At 43.1% G+C, this 22,051-nt stretch overlaps 2 protein-coding genes across 3 annotated transcripts; one reads left to right on the forward strand and one right to left on the reverse strand.

Moving 5' to 3' along the window:
* The first annotated feature begins 809 nt into the window (after positions 1-809).
* LOC139381647 (TEPSIN adaptor related protein complex 4 accessory protein) lies at positions 810-15,814 on the forward strand. 2 transcript variants are annotated; one of them, XR_011628570.1, is made up of 14 exons: positions 810-938; positions 1,332-1,404; positions 1,550-1,641; positions 1,839-1,932; positions 2,056-2,123; positions 2,211-2,292; positions 2,613-2,684; positions 2,796-2,984; positions 3,133-3,322; positions 3,427-3,540; positions 3,668-3,746; positions 3,863-3,997; positions 6,154-6,963; positions 15,234-15,814. XR_011628570.1 is itself a non-coding variant. In XM_071125328.1 (13 exons), the coding sequence occupies exons 1-13, from the start codon at positions 900-902 to the stop codon at positions 6,853-6,855; spliced, it is 1,929 nt and encodes a 642-aa protein (XP_070981429.1). In that variant the 5' UTR covers positions 811-899; the 3' UTR covers positions 6,856-7,719. The 2 variants fall into 2 exon arrangements, 1 of the variants encoding a protein (XP_070981429.1); XM_071125328.1 differs by lacking the exon at positions 15,234-15,814 and having other exon boundaries at positions 811-938; positions 6,154-7,719.
* On the reverse strand, positions 8,971-20,329 carry LOC139381649 (E3 ubiquitin ligase TRAF3IP2-like). The gene is made up of 10 exons (XM_071125330.1): positions 20,153-20,329; positions 19,670-19,740; positions 17,249-17,913; positions 13,831-13,876; positions 11,228-11,298; positions 10,789-10,886; positions 10,607-10,675; positions 10,317-10,433; positions 10,128-10,202; positions 8,971-9,378 (listed from the first exon to the last, which is right to left on the reverse strand). The coding sequence occupies exons 2-10, from the start codon at positions 19,699-19,701 to the stop codon at positions 9,232-9,234; spliced, it is 1,320 nt and encodes a 439-aa protein (XP_070981431.1). The 5' UTR covers positions 19,702-19,740; positions 20,153-20,329; the 3' UTR covers positions 8,971-9,231.
* Positions 20,330-22,051: the final 1,722 nt, after the last annotated feature.

Consider the following 22,051-nt stretch of genomic DNA (forward strand, 5'->3'; position numbering starts at 1 on the left):
AAATGGTTTGTTGAGATCGGTGTGGAAAAACTTGACTGGACTGCACAGAGCCCTGACCTCAACCCTTTCGAACACCTTTGGGATGAATTGAAATGCTGACTGTGAGCCAGGCCTAATCGCCCAACATCAATGCCCAACCTCACTAATGCTCATGGCTGACTGGAAGCAAGTCCCTGCAGCAATGTTTCAACATCTAGTGGAAAGCCCTTCCCAGAAGAGGGGGGTGACCAACTCCATATTAAAGTCCATGATTTTGGAATGAGATGTTCGAAGAGCAGGTGTCTACATACTTTTGGTCATGTAGCGTATGATGACCACTGAGGTATAGATGCTTTTGGATTATGAATGGCTACAGTGCCCATATTTGTTAGGTAGCTAGCAAGTAGCTACATACGCACCCCACCAGTACACTGGGCAAACAGCTCTGGAAACCATCTCATCCTCTCTCGACTGCGAGTCCACACGTTTGATCAATAGGTGGACACTTGATCAATAGTCTTTGACGATGGAAAAAAAAACGACGAATACAATCAATTGAATAACGATCTAATGCCTCTGCATAAGCTCTTGTACAATATTAAGTAAGTATCATAGAAATAGATGGCACTCGTAGGAAAATATCACTCAAACCATTTGATGACATAGTCCACGGACAGCGCCATGTTGTTGACCCTGAATCAGGAAATGACATGCATGCAATCTACGAACGTGATTTGTTAGGGCAAAATGGATTATGGACTTTTTGATTTGCCAATGGTTACCCTTACGCAAAAGCATTGGACCAATGGTATCGTATGAGTACTACCCATAGTTGTTTGATTGGCTACGTGTCATTGTAGACCCCGCCTTCGTTGTCTGTCCCGAGGAAGAGATGTGTAGCCTCCAGTTATTGCAAAATCATGGCAACATTCATGGAACGACTATCTTTCCTTCAGAAAGTAGGTGTTATTTTCCTATATAAACACTTGCAAATAACATTTTTATATAATGCGTATATGTCATTTTATGGGGGAACAGTACATTGTTTTGTAAATCCCATTACGCCCACTGTTTACTGTACCACAGCAACCTAGTTAGCTAACGTTAGCATGCTAGCACATCATATGATATCACACTCCCAGGACAGAAATCGTCTGTCATGATCAGACGTATATAAGACTTTAACGCTATTGTCAATTGGTATGATTTCTCCCCACAGTGTATTACGCTGGACCCACCACCCTGTGCTTTTCGCTATAAACCCAAACATAAAATGACACAAATCCTAGCTAAATGGTCTATTCTGGTGTTCATCTGTTGGCCAATCCATGCATGATCTCTTACCCTCTCAGGTTCCCACTCTGATGAAAGCAACAGCAGATGACGAAAAGCCCTGTCCTGGCTACCTCTTTGAAGACATCGGAAGTATCCTTTTATCCACATCACCTCCCACTGTATGCTGATACAGTACTGTGTTCTGATATTAAAGATCATGTAGTGAGATACTATTATTTTCAATGTCAACCAAAAGACAGTACAGTTTGTATCCTTTACCCTCCTGGCGCTGCAGAAATCTCCCAGGAGTCCACTGGGTGTGGTCAGTGCCTGTTGGAGTACCTGTTGGAGAGGCTGCAGGTAGAATCCTGCCATGTCAAAATAAAGGTGAGCTCAGCTAGCCAGGTTACCAGGCTTTCAGCTGCATTAAGAGGCCCCCAAACACTGAATTTGACCTTGATTTGTTAACTGAGGCTGAAGAGGAATCATGTAGAAGAATGCAGCTAATCTTCACCATATATCATATCAGCTATTCATCTGTTCCTCCTGTGCCTCTTCCCTTTCCATCGTTTCTGTCCTTCCAGGTTCTGAAGATCTTCGTCCATCTCTGTGGTCACGGATCACCTCACTTTCTGACGGAACTCAGACGGAACTCCACCTTCATCCAGCAGGCCTCAGGTGAGATGATGATGTGGCCACTAATGCATCTCAGTGTCTCCATTTCATCCTTCTCTTTATGACAGTAGGGTTTCGGAGAGCTATGAGTGTTATACTGAATCTGTGTGTTATGCTGAATATCAGTTTACAGTGGTCCTCTTGACCCCATCCATGGCACCGCTATGTACCAGAAAGTGAGGGCCACGGCACAGGTGAGCCAAAACAATGTTGAAAACAATTACTATCCCCCAATGCGTCTTTTTGAAAGTCACAAACTCTCTGTCTTTATCGGTCTTCAGGAATTAGCCAGGTTACTCTTCACAGAGACAGTCTCTCACCAGAGCAGCACGTCTCCATGCAAACTAGCCATGGCCAACATGGGTGAGTACATTGTGTTGTTATTGCATGTTTATCTCTCTTATTAGTTAACAAACAATCTCTGACCTAATACTGCTACTAATGACAGACATCTGGCTACTGAATGAATGGATGTGACCTCAATTACAATCAAGTTAAACCAATCCTTGAGAGATTGATTGAGATATTGAGGAAGAGAAAAGGAGGGAGGGTGGAGAAGAAGAAAGAAGCAGGGAGGAGTGAGGAAGAGACAGGTGGAAAAGAGGGAGTGGATGGGAAGAGTGGGGAAAGGCAGGCACACAAGTACAATGGTTGTCTTTTATCGTTGAGGTCTTTCGTTCCAGGCATGGGGTCAGAGTCTGCCCACGGATCCAGAATGCAGGGGTTTGGCTACAGCCCAGGGAAGAACACAACAAGTAGGTGGCAGCAACAAGGCCACCATTTTGGTTTCATGTGGCTCAGTGGACCTGTTTGAATAGATTTTAAATACACCCAGTCAAATCCATATCACGTCCTGTTTCCGGCAGGCGGTGAGACCCTGATGGACAAGATCCGCAAGGCTACTGAGTTTGTGGCCAGTGCCGTCCTGCCCCCGATGGAACACCAGGGTATCCGACTCCATGACAACCACTACCGGGCGGTGGTGGCGCCTTCGGGCCCCGTAGAGGTGGCAGTGCCAGCATGTGCCTACACTGTGCCTCCTCACAGACCCAAAGGTGTTTTTAAATCAGCTGTTATATTGATTAGATCATTAGGCTTTTATTACATAGTTGTTACATATGTTTGACAGGACTGAAAGCCTTCTTCGCCTGTACTTCTCTCAAAATCCTGGCCTGTTCCCTCTCTCTCTTCCCCTACTCTTAGTTTCCCAGCGGTGTCCAGGGCAGGTGGGTGGGGGCTGGGAGGAGATTGACAGCAGCCATAGCTCCTCCCACAACTCCTGTCAGGAGACCGCAGACCATTGCCAGGTCTCGGGGGGCGGTAGCAGCAATTCGGGTGGCACCGGGAGCCAATCGGGAGCCAGTAGGGAGAGCTCCGGAGACCTATCAGAACGGTGGAAATATTACATGATATAAAAAGTATTTACCAGCAAAATACTAAATGAGTCAACCATGCTGAGTCTCCCTTTCTCTCCCTCCATCCACCTTTCTCTGTCAGGGTGGAGGCTATGCAGTTAGGGGACTGTGGGCAGGAGATGGCGCTGATCAGAAGGATGACTGAGGGCTCCAAGGTCTTCCTGTCCAGAGAGGAGAACCAGCACTTCATCAAGGAGTCAGTACAGACCAATAGGTTGCATGTTATTAGAGCATTGGCTTCGACCTTTGTTCCAGTCTGCCTTCACCTTGATATTTGTCCAGTGTTTTTTGGGATGTTTTAATTCCCTCCCATCTGTCCCCAGGTGTTCCACTCTGAACTGTGAGGTGGTGGTGGAGCTGCTCTCTCGCAGACTGCAGGACCCGTCACAGACTGCCCAGATGGTAGAGTCAATATACATGTGTCTTGAATGTGCTGCTATTTTGACCAGGTTTCTCTTGAAAAATAAACATCAAATTTCAAATATGTGTGAATGTGCTGCTTCCCTCCTTCCCACCAGAGGGCGCTGTGTGCTGTGGCCTGTCTCATGACGTCTGATCTGCTGTCTCTGGAGCAAATCTTCGGGGTGACCCAGAGGAGGCTGGTCCAGCTGAGTGAGGGACCTCCAGGGCCTGTAGCCAACAAGACCATCAAGGTAACACATAGTCTAGTTATTACCTTTTAAAGCTGCAATATGTAACTTTTTGGGCGACGAAACCAAATTCAAATAGAAATGAGTTATAGATCTTTCATTCCCATTGAAAGCAAGTCTACGAAGCGGTAAATCTGTTCTGTGTGCTATTTCTATGCTTTCCGTTCTTAAGTTTTGTTTTTGCGTCTTTTTTACTTTTGGTTTCACACCTGCTCGTCGTACATCTTATTCCAAAATCATGGGCATTAATATGGAGTTGCTATAACATCCTCCATTCTTCTGAGAAGGAGCGGCAGGGTAGCCTAGTGGTTAGAGCGTTGGACTAGTAACTGGAAGGTTGCAAGTTCAAATCCCCGAGCTGCCCCTGAACTGGCAGTTAACCCACTGTTCCGAGGCCGTCATTGAAAATAAGAATTTGTTCTTAACTGACTTGCCTAAATAAAGGTAAATAATAAAATAATAAAAGAAGGCTTTCCACAAAATATTGCAACATTGCTGGAAGGGGCCTAGACCGAACCATGAAAAACAGCCCCAGACCATTATTCCTCCTCCACCAAACTTTACAGTTGGCACTATGCATTCGGGCAGGTAGCATTCTCCTGGCATCCGCCAAACCCAGATTCATCTGTCGGACTGCCAGTGTGATTCATCACTCCAGAGAATGCGTTTCCACTGCTCCAGAGTCCAATGGCGGCGAGCTTTACACCATTCTAGCCCACGCTTGTGTGAAGCTCCTGACGAACAGTTATTGTGTTGACGTTGCTTCCAGAGGCAGTTTTGAACTCAGTAGTGAGTGTTGCAACCGAGGACAGGCGACTTTTAACGCTTCAGCACTCGGTGGTTCCGTTCTTTGAGCTTGTGTGGCCTACCACTTTGCGGCTGAGCCATTGTTGCTCCTACACGTTTCCACTTCACAATAACAGCACTTACAGTTGACCGGAGCAGTTCTAGCAGGGCAGAAATTTGACGAACTGACTTGTTGAAAAGGTGTCATCCTATGATGGTGCCACATTGAAAGCTCTTTAGTAAGGCCATTCTACTGACAATGTTTGTCTATGGAGATTGCATGGCTTCGTGCTCGGTTTTATACACATTTCAGCAACGGGTGTGGCTGAAATAGCCAAATCCACTCATTTGAAGGGGTGTCCACATACTTTTGGTGATGTACTGTATGTAAGTGGGAGAACTCGGAAGGACAGGAATTGCCTGCCAAGGAATTAGGCTTCAATTGTTATGCATGGTGCCAGTGGCCCCCGATGTTGCTATGGGGACTCTTAGGGAATAATCAAGAGGAAACTGAGTGTGGACTAGAAATTACTTGGACCATAGATTCATCTATTCTAACCAGTGAAGTCATCCTCTAAAATCTTATCAAAATACTTACTTCTGAATATCTTGTTCTCCTCAGGCTGCAGTTTATGGGAAGTGTGTGACTACTTCCACCACAGGCAGACAGGAGCTGAGAAAGGACCTGTGTGTTAGTTTGATGCTCTGAAGGCTTGCCGTGCGGTAGCAGAGAAAAAAGTCTTGGGTGACTGGAGTCTTTGACAATTTTATGGGCTTTCCTCTGACACCACCTATTGTATAGGTCCTGGATGGCAGGAAGCTTGGCCCCAGTGATGTACTGGGCCATTCGCACTACCCTCTGTAGAGCCTTAAAGGTCAGATGCCGAGCAGTTGCCATACCAGGCAGTGATGCAACCGGTCAGGATGCTCTCGATGGTGCAGCTGTAGAACCTTTTGAGGACCTTGGGGCCCATGCCAAATCTTTTCATTCTTCTGAGGGGGAAAAGGTGTTGTCGTGACCTCTTCACGACTGTCTTGGTGTGTTTGGACAATGATAGTTCATTGCTGATGTGGACACCAAGGAACTTGAAACTCTCAACCTGCTCACAGCAGCTTACATGGAACAATGATTCTCTACACTATATTGCTTGTTTTGTCACAAACTGAAATTAAGCGAACTATTAGAATTTTATCAACCAGGGAATGGCAGGGTGATTTCTGCATATCGAACCTTTAATAATAAGTAAACACCAGAGAGGCAGAGTGTGATGAGCCTGGGTGTTATAATCGAAGACGATGATCTACGATGGTTGACTCTTGGTATATACACTATGTCGTTTTGCATTGTAAAAAAGGATGGTTTTGCCTTCCAGATCCTTCGTCAGTTTAAGGCTCTGATGGGCGGGCCAATCATTGGTGCCGGATGTGATGCAGCAGCAGCCAATGGTGTTCCTCTATCCTCCTCGGACCAGCCCCCCACTCCCACAAGTCCCGCACTGCTACTGCCAACACGCCCAGGTGACATCACAGTCTTTAACCATCACAGAGGGAGAGACCCTGGGACTGAGCAGTCACCTGGGGGGCAAGCTCAACCCCCTCCCCTGCCTGACCTGGGCTGGGCCCAAAGGGGTACATCTGAGAGGTTACTAAATCTCAACCTTGATGATGAGAGAGGGTCTGCTAATCAGGATGAAGAGTTCATGGACAGTCAGATTGGGTTTAGGACTGGTGAGACCCAGCTCACCTCAAATGTTACAGTTAAAGACTCAGAGCTCCAGACAGAGAGGGACCCATTCCGAGTCACAGACCCCCAGATCGAGCAGCCCTGTGGGGGTAGACGCTCTTTGTTCAGTGGCATGGAGCTGGTGGCCAGAGGGACATCTGTGTGTCCATCAACCCTTACAGAGAGGAATGGAGATCTGCAGCTTCAGGTGGAAAAGAGAGACGGGAGGGAGTGTCTGAGTGTTACCCCTACAAACACACCGCTACTCTGTGTCGATGACAGCGATACAACGCCTACGTACAACCTCACGTCCACCAGCAGCCAATCAGCCTTCTCTTTCCTTAACCTCTGATCTCCAACACAGAACAGGAATGTTTAGGATCATGCTGGCACCATAGGCATCTCTGCTCTGAAAACATGACTACAATTTGTCAGGGGTGCCCAGCTCCCAGTCCTGAAGGTATGCAAAGTTCGCTGTGAATCATAATATTAACTTAATTTCCATAATCCCCAGAGGTAAAAACTCTACACAGTATGCCTGGAGTATGTTCAGTTTGCAGAGTTATGTTTAACAAATGAGGTAATTTTCACGAGCTAGTTAATGGTTACTTTGACTCAGGATTTTGCACTACAATGATTTTATGTTAGAGTAATCCACTTGGGCACACACTGATTGAATCAACATTGCTTCCACGTCATTTCAATGAAATGACGTTGAGCCAACGTGGAATAGATGTTGAATTGACATCTGTGCCCAGTGGGATGTGTCTTCCGCTCTTCTCTGGCACTAGGTGCCCTTCTTACTACCTTAAATATAAACATTGAGTGTTATTTCACAAGTGTGTTTTATTTCTACTCTTGATTCACATTCAATAGGAATGGGACTGGCTGTAGATTGCATGGACGATTTGCCAAAACCTCAGTGAAATATAATGAAGTAATGTTTGAACAAGGAGTTGTCCTTCTCTATGTCCTGTCTGTTGGTCAGAGCGCTACAGTATACGACAGATTGAAAGCATATTGGTACATTCAGTGGTGATACTGTGTCTATTTCAACTAAAGCCATGCTGTTGCACCACTGTGGGACTAGAATAAAACCTGCTGTATTTTTGTTGCAGCACTAAGTAGAAGAAAGGCCTTTCATGGTGGGCCATTACATAACATTAGCAGCACCCCGCCCTACAGGCGTTAAATAAATGAATCTGATTCACTGCAATTCCTTCCTTGTCAGAAATGTGTTATCTGTTCAGTAGTTTTTTGGTCTCTGGATATGCCACTAGGGCTGCGTTTACACAGGCAGCCCGATTCTGATCCTGTTTCACTAATTGGTCTTTTGAGCAATCACATCAGCTCTGAAAATATCAGATTTGAGCTGCCTGTATAAACACAGCCTAATATTCAACTCCCCATGGGACCATGGCACTGCAATGTTTTGAATCAAATGTCCCCCTCTCCAGTGTGGGCTGACTAATCTACCAGCTCACATTTGTTGCATGTGTTTTAAATTTGATTGAAAACATTGGGGGCAGGGAAAAGTCAGATCATAGAAGTTAGGTAATCTAGTAGGTCTTTCAGTCAGCAGGGAGTTGTCTCATATGTGGTTCAGCTTTGCTATGTGCCCGGAGGGGCCCCATGTTAGAACAAAAACACATTCCTGCACTACAAGAACAACAGGTATGTCACAATGGAAAAGTGCCCATGGGACATCACAACTCGGGATGTCCCAAGGATAACATATAGCATTAACCATGTCACTATAGGGCAGGGGGTGTCAAACTCCGTGGAGGTCCGAGTGTCTGCTGGTCTGTTACTTCCTTTCAATTATTGTCAAACGAAGACTTAGGACCTCCCCTCACCTGGTTGTCAAACTAATCAATTAAGACCTAGATAACCAGGTGAGGGGAGGTCCTAACTAATCAATTACAAGGGAGGAGTGAAAACCCACAGACATTGAAGTCTCTGGAATGAGTTTGACACCTGTGATAGTGCACCATTTCAGATGCAGATATTCTTTGCCGATGGACCGACCTGTCAAAATGGTCTGTCTATGTACTCAATCACTGCCCAGCGGGGTCTGAGTCACTATACCTGGAGTCCAACACCGAGTCTTTTATACTTGAGTCCCAAGTCACTTGGCAGTGCTAAAAGCTGCGGTCCAACAATCTTTAAAGTAATTCTTCATCAGGTAGAAAGCTAAGTAAGGCTAGACTGCTAGTACAATAACTATGTAACATTTGCTGTTGTAGCTAGCATGTTGAATCATGCAAGAGAGAGAGAGACTGAAAGTCATCACTGGTCGAGTCATGAAAGTCGTGACTTAAGTCCTAGTCAAAATGCCTCCGTTTAAAAGAGTATTTCCATAAGGGAAAACATGTATTTAGTAAAACAATGTTCTATTTATTCACTCATTTTGGATGCATGTCATAGTAGTTTTTATAGGGAGCAAACCAACTGAAATAAGACAGGGTAAATATCAATCAAATCCAATTTATTGCAACCTCCCTGGGCAGAATACTGCAACAGATGTTCCCAAAAGACAAGAGTATTCAGAGGTTGTTGATTATGTGCTACACAACTTAGAGTCACTCAGCCATAGCTTTGGAAACACAAATTCCCTAGAATAACACTAGTGCCTTCACCCCAAAAAAGTCTGGGATTAGGACCCAGTCCTGATGGAAAAACAGCATGACTGGACTTCACTGTAAAGTAAACCCAACAGGCTGTGGTTCTAGAGGGGGGTGGAGACGATGGTGGGTAGCTCCCCAACAGGCGGAGGGTTGTACTTCTCCACTCTCATCAGTCGACGTAGGATGTCGTCTCTGTCCTTTGGCCAGGTGTAGACTAGAGTGTTCTGGAGCCAGGCAGGAACATGGCACTGAGACAAAAAGAAGACCTGTTTATACCTGGTTCTAACATGCAGCCTTTGTCCTGATCTTGTCCACATTCTGATTGTGCCCACATTTTTAGATAGGTGTAGACGATTAAAAGAAGCATCTGATTGTGATCAGATCTTCCTGCCCACCTCTGGAGGTAGTCTGGCACGCATTGTGTCTGGATATTGTACAAGTGTAAACAGATCTGAACAGTGAAACCATTTAAATCATAATTTCCCACCCTCTAATACCATTGACGTGTGGCATCAATGTGTCTTAAAATAAATCATACATATTAATTTGAAACAATATGTCATATCATTTGCATACAGGGAGGGACCAGGAAATCTGGTCACAATGCAGACACAGTGGACAGAAAATACACATATTAATAGCACGTGTGGACACATCTGAAAAAGTGGGTACAATCGTTTTGCTGAGGGGGGGACAGATCATATTAATGGCTGGAATGGAGTAAATGGAATGCTATCAAACACATAGAATTCATGTGTTTGATACCATTCATTCCGTTCCAGCCATTACTATGAGCCCGTCCTCCCCAATTAAGGTGCCACCAACCTCCTGTGGTGTTAGCGCAAGGTATAAATGGGCTAGAGGGGGAGAGGCTGCTAGAAAGAGGCCATTGATCTGACTGAATTCAGTAAATAAGAGCTATTGTCTTTCAGTTTCCTAGTAAAGTGTTTTAGTGCTTAAAAAAACAAAAACATTTATTTCCACATAAGTCCAATACCTTTTTAGCTCCTGGAAACAGTATGGGAATGAATCTGAAGTTCTGGCATCCATTCTGAATGAACTCATTCTGCAGCTGTAACATAGTCACACTTTCATATCCCTTTCTAGAAGTGAAGCATGAAATCGATGAAAACATTATTTTTGATAGATTATCATTAGGTTTCTTTATGGACTGCCATAAGCTCACCTGCTTATAGATATAGACTGTGTGTAACATCCTCTCGTCTTTCTCCATATAGATATTAGCCCTCGTTACAGTCTCATGATACTTGGGACTGATAACAATGATGATAAGGTAATATTTCTGAGAAGGTAAAGATAGATAGGATTAGCCCTCAGCCCAGGCCACTTCATGTTGACACATGTTAACTTGACTTCATGACTTCATTTTGTGATGTAACATAGCATTGATTAAAAGGTTACGAAGCATTTCTACCATCTTGTCAAAGTCATCTGAGGTTGAATCAGTCATTTTACCTCATTGATGTATTTTTCCATGAAGTCAATGGCGCTAATACTTATGAGCTGCTGCTCAAATACATCCACCTGAAACCATACAGGAAGAGAAACAGCACTAATATACTACTATATCAGTAAATGGCAAGTGAAATTATTTGATTCTGAACTGTAAAAAGTGATGAGGAATAAAGTAACCTTACACTAGTGTCAAAGCCGTTGTGACGCAGCAGGGAAACAAAGTTCATGGTCTCTTTAAAATGGTTGTCGCTGTCTCTCTCATAGGTGACAAAGACCTTTCCTAAAATAAACAAATAACGTGTTACTCAATAGCACTGTGTGCTGTTAAATAGCACACAGTATGGACCAACAGAAACAAGTGTGTAATCACTCGTATTTGTATAATAGCACAAACATTTGACATTTTTGTCATTTAGCAGATGCTCCTATCCAGAGCGACTTACAGTTAGTCACATTCCTCTTAAGGTAGCTAGGTGAGACAACCACATATCACAATCATAGTAAGTAAAAATGTTCCTTAATAAAGTAACTATCTGCAAAGTCAGTGCTAGTAAGAAGACAACAAATTCCATGTTGATACTATTAGCAGTTTTGGTCTACCATACTCTGTACAGCACTTACTTTGCTCCAATGACAGCTGTGTACTACTCCCAGGTCTGTCACTTTGTCTGTGTTGGGGGACAAAGCTCTCACTGTGATGGGAGAGACAAGCCAAATCATAGTGCCAGTCAAGAACTTGACAATGTAACTTACATTAAGCGTAATTTATATTTACATTTTTGTCATTTAGCAGATGCTCTTGTCCAGAGCAACTTACAGTAGTGAGTGGATTCATTTTTGTACTTTTTCCCGTACTGGTCCCCGTGGGAATCAAATCCACAACCCTGGTGTTGTAAGTGCCATGCTCTAACTGAGCCAATACTTCATTTATCTCTCATGTGGAAATTGTCCAGGCAGTCATTGGCCTTTTAGATATGAGTTCCCACTTTCTGTTTGGTTGCTTGGAACCCTTGTCTATTGGTCTGTACTAAACCATTACCTATGATATGTGTTCACCAGTGGAGGCTGGTGGGAGGTGCTATGGGAGGACAGGCTCATTGTAATGGATGGAATGGAATGTGTCAAACGTGTGGTTTCCATATGTTTGACGTGTTTGATACCGTTCCATTAATTACATTCTTTACAATGAGCCCGTCCTCCCATAGCTCCACCCACCAGCCTCCTGTGGTGTCCACCTTATAGCTAAAGCTGTGTTACGGCCTGTACTGTTTGTGTACGACTTCAGTGGCATGCAGAGTCCGGAACCGAAAACGTTATTATTAAAAGAAGCACATGCCTGTTCCAATGGAAATAGAGTATATTACATGTAATTGACATAATTAGATTGTCAGAACTCTTCTATGTCGAAGAATTTACAGTATGCATTCCTTAAATCATCCTCTTCAAATGGCTTGATATATTGTCACAGATGTCATTGTTTACACAAGACCGTTTTTAAAATGTAACCAAGGAAGTAAAACATTGAGGGGAAGTTGTAACATCAGAGCCTGTCCAACATTTCCTAATCTCCCAACACTTCTAATGCGACCTTCCCCGATGCTTCTCCCTCTTTTTCCCCTGCCCCGCTACAAAATTTCTCCCTGCAGGCAGTCACTGAGTTGGAGTTCCTAAAGGAGCTGCTTAAACTTGACCCCCCAAAAAACATCTGGGTCAGATGGTTTAGACCTTTTCTTCTTTAAGGTTGTTGCCCCTATCATCGCCAAGCCTGTCTCTCCTTTCTGGGGAGGTTCCCTTTGCTTAGAAGGCAGCGATCAAGCTGATCCTAGCTGTCATGGATGTGTCACTGCAACCTTAAAAGGTCCTCAATGATGTCACCATTGCCCTTGATTCTAAGCAATATTGTGTGGCTATTTTTATTGACTTGGCCAAAGCTTTTGATACGGTAGACTATTCCATTCTTGTGGGCCGGCTAAGGAGCATTGGTGTCTGAGGGGTCTTTGGCCTGGTTTGCTAACTACCTCGCTCAGAGTGCCGTGTATAAAGTCAGAAAATCTGCTGTCTCAGCCACTGCCTGTCACCAAGGCTCGATCCTAGGCCCCACGCCCTTCTCAATTTACATCAACAACATAGCTCAGGCAGTAGGAAGCTCTCTCATCCATTTATGCACAGATGATAGTTTTATACTTAGCTGGCCCTTCTCTGGATGTTGTGTTAAACGCTCTACAACAAAGCTTTCTTAAGTGTCCAACAAGCTTTCTCTGCCCTTAACCTTGTTCTGAACACCTCCAAAACAAAGGTCTTGTGGTTTAGTAAGAAGAATGCCCCTCTTCCCACAGGTGTTATTACTACCTCTGAGGGTTTAGAGCTTGAGATAGTCACCTCAAACAAGTACTTGGGAGTATGGCTAGATGGTGCACTGTACTTCTCTCAGCACATATCAAAGCTGCAGGCTAAAGTTAAATCTCTTTCACTTCAGCTACAAAACTAACCCTGATTCAGATGACCATCCTACCCATACTAGATTACGGAGACATAATTTATAGATCGGCAGGTAAGGGTGCTCTCGAGCGGCTAGATGTTCTTTAACTTTCGTCCATCAGATTTGCCACCTTTGCTCCTTGTAGGATACATCACTGCACTATAAACTCCTCTGGAAAATGGTCATCTCTGTATACCTGTCGCAAGACCCACTGGTTGATGCTTATTTATAAAACCCGCTTAGGCCTCACTCCCCCCTACCTGAGTTATCTACTGCAGCCCTCATACAACACCCATTCTGCCAGTCACATTCTGTTAAAGGTCCGCATAGCACACACATCCCTGGGTCGCTCCTCTTTTCAGTTCGCTGCAGCTAGTGACTGGAACGAGCTGCAACAAACACTCAAACGGGGCAGTTTTCTCAATCTCTTCATTCGAAGACTCAATCATGGACACTGACAGTTGTGGCTGCTTTGTGTGATGTATTGTCGTCTCTACCTTCTTGCCTTTTGTGCTGTTGTCTGTGCCCAATAATATTTGTACCATGTTTTGTGCTGCTACCAGGTTTTTTTTATGTTGTGTTGCTATCATGCTGTGTAGTCATGTGTTGCTGCCTTGCTATATTTATATTGTATTCGTTGTATTTATTCTTTATTTTTAATCCCAGGCCCCCGTCCCTGCAGGAGGCCTTTTGGTAGGCCTTCATTGTAGAACAATGTAAACGATGGGTTAGTTCGACAACTCACCTTTGAGTGGTGCCAGCTGCATCTTGATGTCTGCAGTGGTCCGGACCTGATATGACACCAATATATTTATTTTAAAAAATAGTACCAGTCAAAAGTTTGGACACACCTACTCATTCAAGGGTTTTTACATTGTAGAATAATAGTGAAGACAAACTATGAAATAACACATCACAATATATTTTATATCTGACATTCTTCAAAGTAGCCTCCCTTTGCCTTGATGACAGCTTTGGGCACCATTTGCATTCTCTCAATAAGCTTCATGAGGTAGTCACCTGGAATGCATTTCAGTTAACAGCTGGCCTTTAATTAATTAATAGTTAATTTGTGGAATTTCTTTGCTTCTTAATACGTTTGAGCCAATCAGTTGTGTTGTGACATGGTATGGGTTGTATACAGAAGATAAATCAAATCAAAGTTTATTTGTCACGTGCGCCGAATACAACAGGTTTCTTCACCTTACAGTGAAATGCTTACTTACAGGCTCTGACCAATAGTGCAGAGAAAAAAAAGTATGTCTGTGTGTTGGTAAATAAATAAAACAACAATAAAAAGACATTTGAAAATAAGAGTAGCATGGCTATATACAGACAGCGGTTAGTCAGGCTTATTGAGGTAGTATGTACATGAATGTATTGTTAAAGTGACTATGCATAAGATAAACAGAGATTAGCAGCAGCGCAAAAGATAGCCCTATTTGGTAAAAACCAAGTCCATTTATGGCATGAACAGCTGAATGAAGCAAAGAGAAACAACAGTCCATCATTAGTTTAAGACATGATGGTCAGTCAATCAGGAAAATTTCAAGAACTTTGAAAGTATCTTCAAGTGCAGTCGCAAAAACCATCAATCGCTATGACGACACTGGCTCTCATGAGGAACCCCACAGGAAAGGAAGACCCAGAGTTACCTCTGCTCAGAGGATAAGTTCATTAGTTACCAGCCTTAGAAATTGCATTCCAAAAAACAATGCTTCAGAGTTTAAAGTTACAGACATCCACATCAACTGTTCAGGGAAGACGGCCTAAAATCAAGACTTCATGGTTGAATTGCTGCAAAGAAACCACTACCACAGGACACCAATAATAAGAAGAGACTTGCTTGTGCCAAGAAACATGAGCAATGGACAATAGACTGTCCATTCCTTTGGTCTGATGAGTCCACATTTTTGGTTCCAACTGCCATGTCTTTGTGAGTAGATGAGTAGATGATCTCCGCATGTGTGGTTCCCACCATGAAGCATGGAGAAGGAAGTGGTGTGATGGTGCTTTGCTGGTGAGACTGTCTGTGATTGATTTAGAATTCAAGGCACACTTCACCAGCATGGCTACCACAGCATTCTGCAGCGATACGCCATCCCATCTGGTTTGCGCTTATTGAGACTATCATTTGTTTTTCAACAGGACAGTGACTCAAAACACACCTCCAGGCTGTGTAAGGGCTATTTGACCAAGGAGAGTGATGGAGTTTTGCATCAGATGACCTGGCCTCCACCGCAGAGTGAAGGAAAAGCCACCAACAAGTGCTCAGCATATGTGGGAACTCCTTCAAAGCTGTTGGAAAAGCATTCCAGGTGAAGTTGGTTGAGAGAATGCTATGAGTGTTGCAAAGCTGTCATCAAGGCAAAGGGTGGCAACTTTGAACAATCTAAAATATATTTTGATTTGATTAACACTTTTTTGGTTACTACATGATTCCATATGTGTTATTTCACAGTTTTGAGGTCTTCTATTTTTCTACAATGTAGAAAATAGTAAATATAAAGATATTATTGTTGCTCCTTAATAATTTGTTATATTTCAAAAAAAAATCTCTCCTTAAAACTGCATTGTTGGTTAAGGTCTTCTAAGTAAGCATTTCACTATAATGTCTACACCTGTTGTATTCGGCGCATGTGACAAATACAATTTCATATTGACCAGTGGACGCTCATCAATAGTAAAAATAAAGAAAAACCCTTGAATGAGTGGGTGTTAAAACTTTTGATTGGTTACACACACACACACACACACACACACATAGTAACAAATACATACAAAGAGTATCATTTTAATTGTCATTAGCTAGGTTTCCATCCAATTGATGACAAACTTCCATGGGAATATTCTAAAACCCACATAAAACAATAACAGCATTTTCCCACCAGAGATGTGTTTCCATCAAATTGACTTGTTTGCGGACAAAAGGCTGTGCATGATGACGTAGTGCACATGAAAGTAACTTTTGCAGTTCAAATCCCATGTACCGAATAAAGTACAAGTTAAATAGGTTTCCATCGCATTTTCAACTCTACTAATGGTTTTGTCACAATTTTTGGCGGGTTATATAGCGAATGTGCACACTCTGGTCTTGGCATTCGGCATTTGGTCTTTACTTCGATATGTGCAAATATTGATCTAATAGCCATCATAAGACGCCTCCATCACTATTTCTCGCATTATACATTTTTACCGACTCAAAAAGATCCCACCTTGTCTAGCGTATTTCGTTTAGTTGACATTTGGAAAGTTTACCGTCAAATGTTCTGTTTCCATCAGGCCTGTCATGACATTTTTATCTGACATGTACTTTACTCACTTAAAAAAAGGTTGGATGGGAACCTGTTTATAGACAGAATATGTTGCTGCATGCACTGTGGATGATCTAACATTTTAGGAGGTGGAAGGCCAAAATAGGAGTGCCTCTGAGGAATAGGATGCCACATATGGCCTGGGATGCTTGTGACATACACAGTGTACAAAACATTAACACCTGCTCTTTCCATGACATAGACTGACCAGGATAATCCAGGTGAAAACTATGATCCCTTATTAATGTCACCTGTTAAATCCACTTCAAGCAGTGGGAGACGGGTTAAAGAGGTATTTTTAAGCCTAGAGATGTGTGTCATTTAGAGGATGAATGGGCAAGACAGCAGGGTATGGTAGTAGGTGCCAGGCGCACTGGTTTGTGTCAACAACTGCAACACTGCTGTGTTTTTTTCACGCTCAACAGTTTCCTGTGTGTATCAAGAATGGCCCACCACCCAAAGGACATCCAGCCAACTTAACACAACTGTGGGACGCACTGGAGTCAACATGGGTCAGCATTCCTGTGGAATACTTTAGACACCTTGCAGCGTCCATGGCCCGACGAATTGAAGCTGTTCAGAGGGCGAAAGGGGGGGTGCAACTCAATATACTAAATATAGTTTTACATATCAAATCAAATGTATTTATATAGCCCTTCGTACATCAGCTGATATCTCAAAGTGCTGTACAGAAACCCAGCCTAAAACCCCAAACAGCAAGCAATGCAGGTGTAGAAGCACAGTGGCTAGGAAAAACTCCCTAGAAAGGCCAAAACCTAGGAAGAAACCTAGAGAGGAACCAGGCTACGTACACACCCACCCCCCTATATGACTGGAACTGGAACTCACCATAGTAGGGTGGACGGTAACTTGGCCTTGGAACGAGCTGTAGGACAGGGCCCATTCCGAGCCCCTGTGCAGGGCACTGTGCACAGCAGACCGGGCCCTGAGTTGGGTAGGGGTACGGGGGAAGGAAAGGGTAGCGGAGGGCAGCCTCTGGTGGGCAGGAGAGCAGAGAGTACGGCTGCTCCAGGCTACTGATGCTGGGGCTGTATCGCCCAGGGAGTGAGTGGTGGGATTTACCCTGGTGATGATAGCCCTCCTCTACTGGGCAACTGGCAAAGTCTGCACAGTGTGGGTATGAGTAGGATGGCAGGCTGTCTGGGTATGGCCCTCCAGTGCGTCCGTCGCTGCTGTTGGCAAAGCTGGATTTCAGCCAGGCGTACCTCTGGTGGTCCAGGGCACTCAGACACATCTCTTCCTGTCCGGGGTAGGGTGTCTGGGGGCTGTAGCCAGCACATAGTCCCTGGGGTGGCCAGTTTGGGCTGGATCTTGACGGTGGTTCTTCTTGGCTGCCGTGTGGCTCTCTATTGGCCATCCTGCTCTGGCTGAGGACTTCTGGATAATTGAGTTGACTATGGGGTCTTAAGCGTATGGCTTTAGATATGGATACGTCACTCATTGTCTCATCATTCTCCTCACACTGACTGTGACTGTCCAGCAGGGGAGGGAGTCTACAGAGAGTGAAGAGACAGAGCCGGCCCTAAGTTACATTTTGTTGCCACCCCATCCCTACCTTGCGGGCAAAACATTTTACTGGCTCCCCTCTTGAAAGCAGAGAGAATAAAAGTTTTAGAGTTAATTTCCTGTAATTCTACTCATTTTGCCATGAGGCGTAGAGAAGATTTGGCAATTTATACTGTAACTCATTTCCTATATATAATTCAACACATTTTTGCCATGGGGAGGGAAGAAATATTTGCAGTTTTTAATATGATATCTGAATGACAGTGACTAACAAAATCAATGGGGGCTTCCTGGTCGGTAATATGACCATGATTACTAGAAGTTTAGATAGTCTCTCCAGCTAACTTACCAATCTAAAAAATGGTAGCTGACATGGGATAATTAACTGACTGTCAGTGACAGGCATAACAAGTGAAAAGCTGCTGATGCACAACCAATTTTCAAAACTGCACCTTGTGAATTCTACCATTCTAACTGGGGCCAGTTGCCCATCCCTGACCTAGAAAGTACTCCATAGTGAGATGCCAGTGAATGACAGCTCTCAAATACAGTGCCTTCAGTTAGTATTCATACCTATTGACTTATTCCACATTTTGTGTTACAGCCTGAATTCAAAATGAATTAAATTGACTGAGTCAATACTTATTATTTAGGCTTGCCATAACAAAAGGGGTTAAATATACTGAACAATATATTTTTTTAAATGCAACATGCACCAATTTCAACGATTTTACTGAGTTACAGTTCGGAAATCAGTCACTTGAAATAAATAAATTAGGCTCTAATCTATGGATTTCACATGACAGGGCAGGGGTGCAGTCAGTTGGGAAACAGGCCCACCCAATCAGAACTAGTTTTTCTCCACAAAAAAGGCTTTATTACAGACAAAAATATGCCTCAGTTTCATCAGCTGTCCGGGTGGCTGGTCTCACCCGCAGGTGAAGAAGCCAGATGTGTTGCTCCTGGGCTGGCATGGTTACACGTGGTCTGTGGTTGTGAGGCCGGTTGGACATACTGACAAATTCTCTAAATCGACATTGGAGGCTTATGGTAGAGAAATGAACATTAAATCATCAGGCAACAGCTCTGGTGGCCATTCCTGCAGTCAGCATGCCTATTGCACGCTCTCTCAAAACTTGAGACATCTGCGGTATTGTGTTGTGTGACAAAACTGCACATCTTAGAGTTGCCTTTTGTCCCCAGCTCAAGGTGCACCTGTGTAATGATCATGCTGTTTAATCAGCTTATGATATGCCATGTCTGTCCGGTGGATGGATCATCTTGGCAAAGGAGAAATGCTCACTCACAGATTTGTGCACAAAATGAGAGACATAATATTTTTGTGTGTATGGAACATGTCTGGGATATTTTATTTCAGCTCATGAAATCAACACTTTACATGTTGTGTTTATGTTTTTGTTCAGTTTACTTATTGACTCGACATTTCAGCTTGACCTTTTTCATGAATTTGTGAAAATGACAACAAATGTAATTATACTTTCACATTATGGGCTAGTGACAAAATCTAAATTGAATACATTTTAAATTCAGTTTGTAACAACATGTGGAAAAGGTCAAGAGGCGTGAATACTTTCTGAAGGCACTGTGAGAGTTATGTGGTGATCTTTATCATCAACCGAGTAACTACCACACAACTGTTCAAAGCCTTTGTCTGCACTGCAATTAATAGAAGCCATTTTGCTACAGTAAGCAACGTGTCGTGCGAGCTTGTGAGGCGATTACCTTGGAGATGCACTTTGCAGAGAGGGTAACATCGTTCACTTATTCCAAGGACACCAAAGGATTTCACAAACCTGTCATTATGTCAAAATTATTACTGAGACCCCAGCGCAAGAGTTACAGGTCAAACCACAAACAGACTCAAAACAAAAGTGTCTAGGCAACAGGTTTTACAATGCACGCTTGGATATGCAGAACAAGATCTTCAGGCTACTGGTGTATCTGGTAAGGCACAGAAATACCTACTTTTCACATCTAGTTTTGTAGCTCAGGAAAAATAATAGCTAAGAAAAAGTTTAAGTGTGAAGTGACTTCTACCTAGGAATATGCTTAGGATTGACTATGAGTATGACTGCTGCATAAATATGATTAGTTTTTTCTGATGTATTAACTTTGACCACATCAGCCTAAAACTGACACAAAACAAAGGCAATGTAAAGGAGGAAAAACAACTAGATGTTATGCAGTCAAAGAAAGCGAACTTACCTTAGGAATGATTCAAGGTAGGAATGACAGGTTATGACTCTGTCATGTAAAATGCATGTTTACTTCTCTTTTTACCAAACTCTACATAACAATTTACATTCCTAACCGGATGAAATCTGTATTAAGTTCCGACGAGCGCACTGTACCTTTCGAGACAACGGACTATTCAGGAACAGCCCCGTCCGAGCTACCGAGGTAGACCTTCCTTTCTCCCAAGCCCCGCCCATCCCGCGTTGGACGTCAAATAAGAGTGTGAAACCTATTTGAGATACCAAAACAACACACAACTACATTGTAGGAGCTATTTATCATATTTTGTGTAATATCTATTTAATTCCCAATATTTGCATATGAATACAAACGATGTAGAGTTCAGTTTGCATGTCTGTAGACATACATATAAGATATTGAGGTGTAGACAGTCCATTTTAAAATCAGCACACATGCTACAAATGTGCTTTACTGCAGGGCCTGCCCATACAGCACTCTTTCATGGCTTGGATGGGCAGTCGGGGAAAAGCTGTGTTTATATGACGAAGTGTATAGAGCTTTATGTAACATTGACAAACTTGAAAGATGGATTATGAAGAAATCACTCTGCCATTTCCTGTTGGTACAATTTTAAAAGTTCGCCTAATTTCATTTTGTTGCAAAACAAAATAAGTGCAAAGAATCTTTCTACCATCTAAACCGCTGTGAAATGTATTTTCAATAACCAAAAATATTGTATTTTCAACTTTTTGAAACTGGTGTACAAAACCGAAAGTAAAATACACAAAAACGAAATTTAAGAACGGGAAGCATAAAAATAATGCACATAGACCTCATAGACTTGCTTTCAATGCGAAAGACAAATCTATAACTCATATATTTCTATGTGCATTTGGTCAGGCCGCCCAAAAAGTTACATATTGCAGCTTTAACATTGATGTTGAACTGTAAAGATCTTTGACTGAAGCTCATTGTGGCATTGTACTCAACTCAACTCATAATCTGACTTGAAAGAGCTCCAGCTGGTTGCAACCTGGACTCAGTGGTAGACGTAACATAGTAAATGGATTTCCGTGACAGTCAAATTAGTATGATATGTGGACACCCCTTCAAATTAGTGGATTTGGCCATTTCAGCCACCCAGCCATGCAATCTCCATAAACAAACATTGGCAGTAGAATGGCCTTACTGAAGAGCTCAGTGACTTTCAACATGGCACCGTCATAGGATGCCACCTTTCCAACAAGTCAGTTCGTCAAATGTCAGCCCTGCTAGTGCAGCCCTGGTCCTATAAGTGCACCAAAAATCCTTACATTTCCATCCCTAACTATAACATTTTCCGACAAGATAGAACTGCCAAAGGGGGCGGAGTTGCAATCTACTGCAGAGATAGCCTGCAGAGTTCTGTCAGACCTATAACTATCCTACCCTGCCATTCTAAGGTCTTTGAAAGCCAACAAACAGATCACCGACCATTTTGAATCCCACCGTACCTTCTTTTTATTTATTTTTCTTTTATTTCACCTTTATTTAACCGGGTAGGCAAGTTGAGAACAAGTTCTCATTTACAATTGCGACCTGGCCAAGATAAAGCAAAGCAGTTTGACACATACAACGACACAGAGTTACACATGGAGTAAAACAAACATACAGTCAATAATACAGTAGAAACAAGTCTATATACGATGTGAGCAAATGAGGTGAGATAAGGGAGGTAAAGGCAAAAAAAAGGCCATGGTGGCAAAGTAAATACAATATAGCAAGTAAAACACTGGAATGGTAGATTTGCAGTGGAAGAATGTGCAAAGTAGAAATAAAAATAATGGGGTGCAAAGGAGCAAAATAAATAAATAAATAAAATAAATACAGTAGGGAAAGAGGTAGTTGTTTGGGCTAAATTATAGGTGG

The sequence above is a fragment of the Oncorhynchus clarkii genome, chromosome 23 (assembly GCF_045791955.1).
Source record: "Oncorhynchus clarkii lewisi isolate Uvic-CL-2024 chromosome 23, UVic_Ocla_1.0, whole genome shotgun sequence".
Lineage (NCBI taxonomy): Eukaryota > Metazoa > Chordata > Actinopteri > Salmoniformes > Salmonidae > Oncorhynchus > Oncorhynchus clarkii.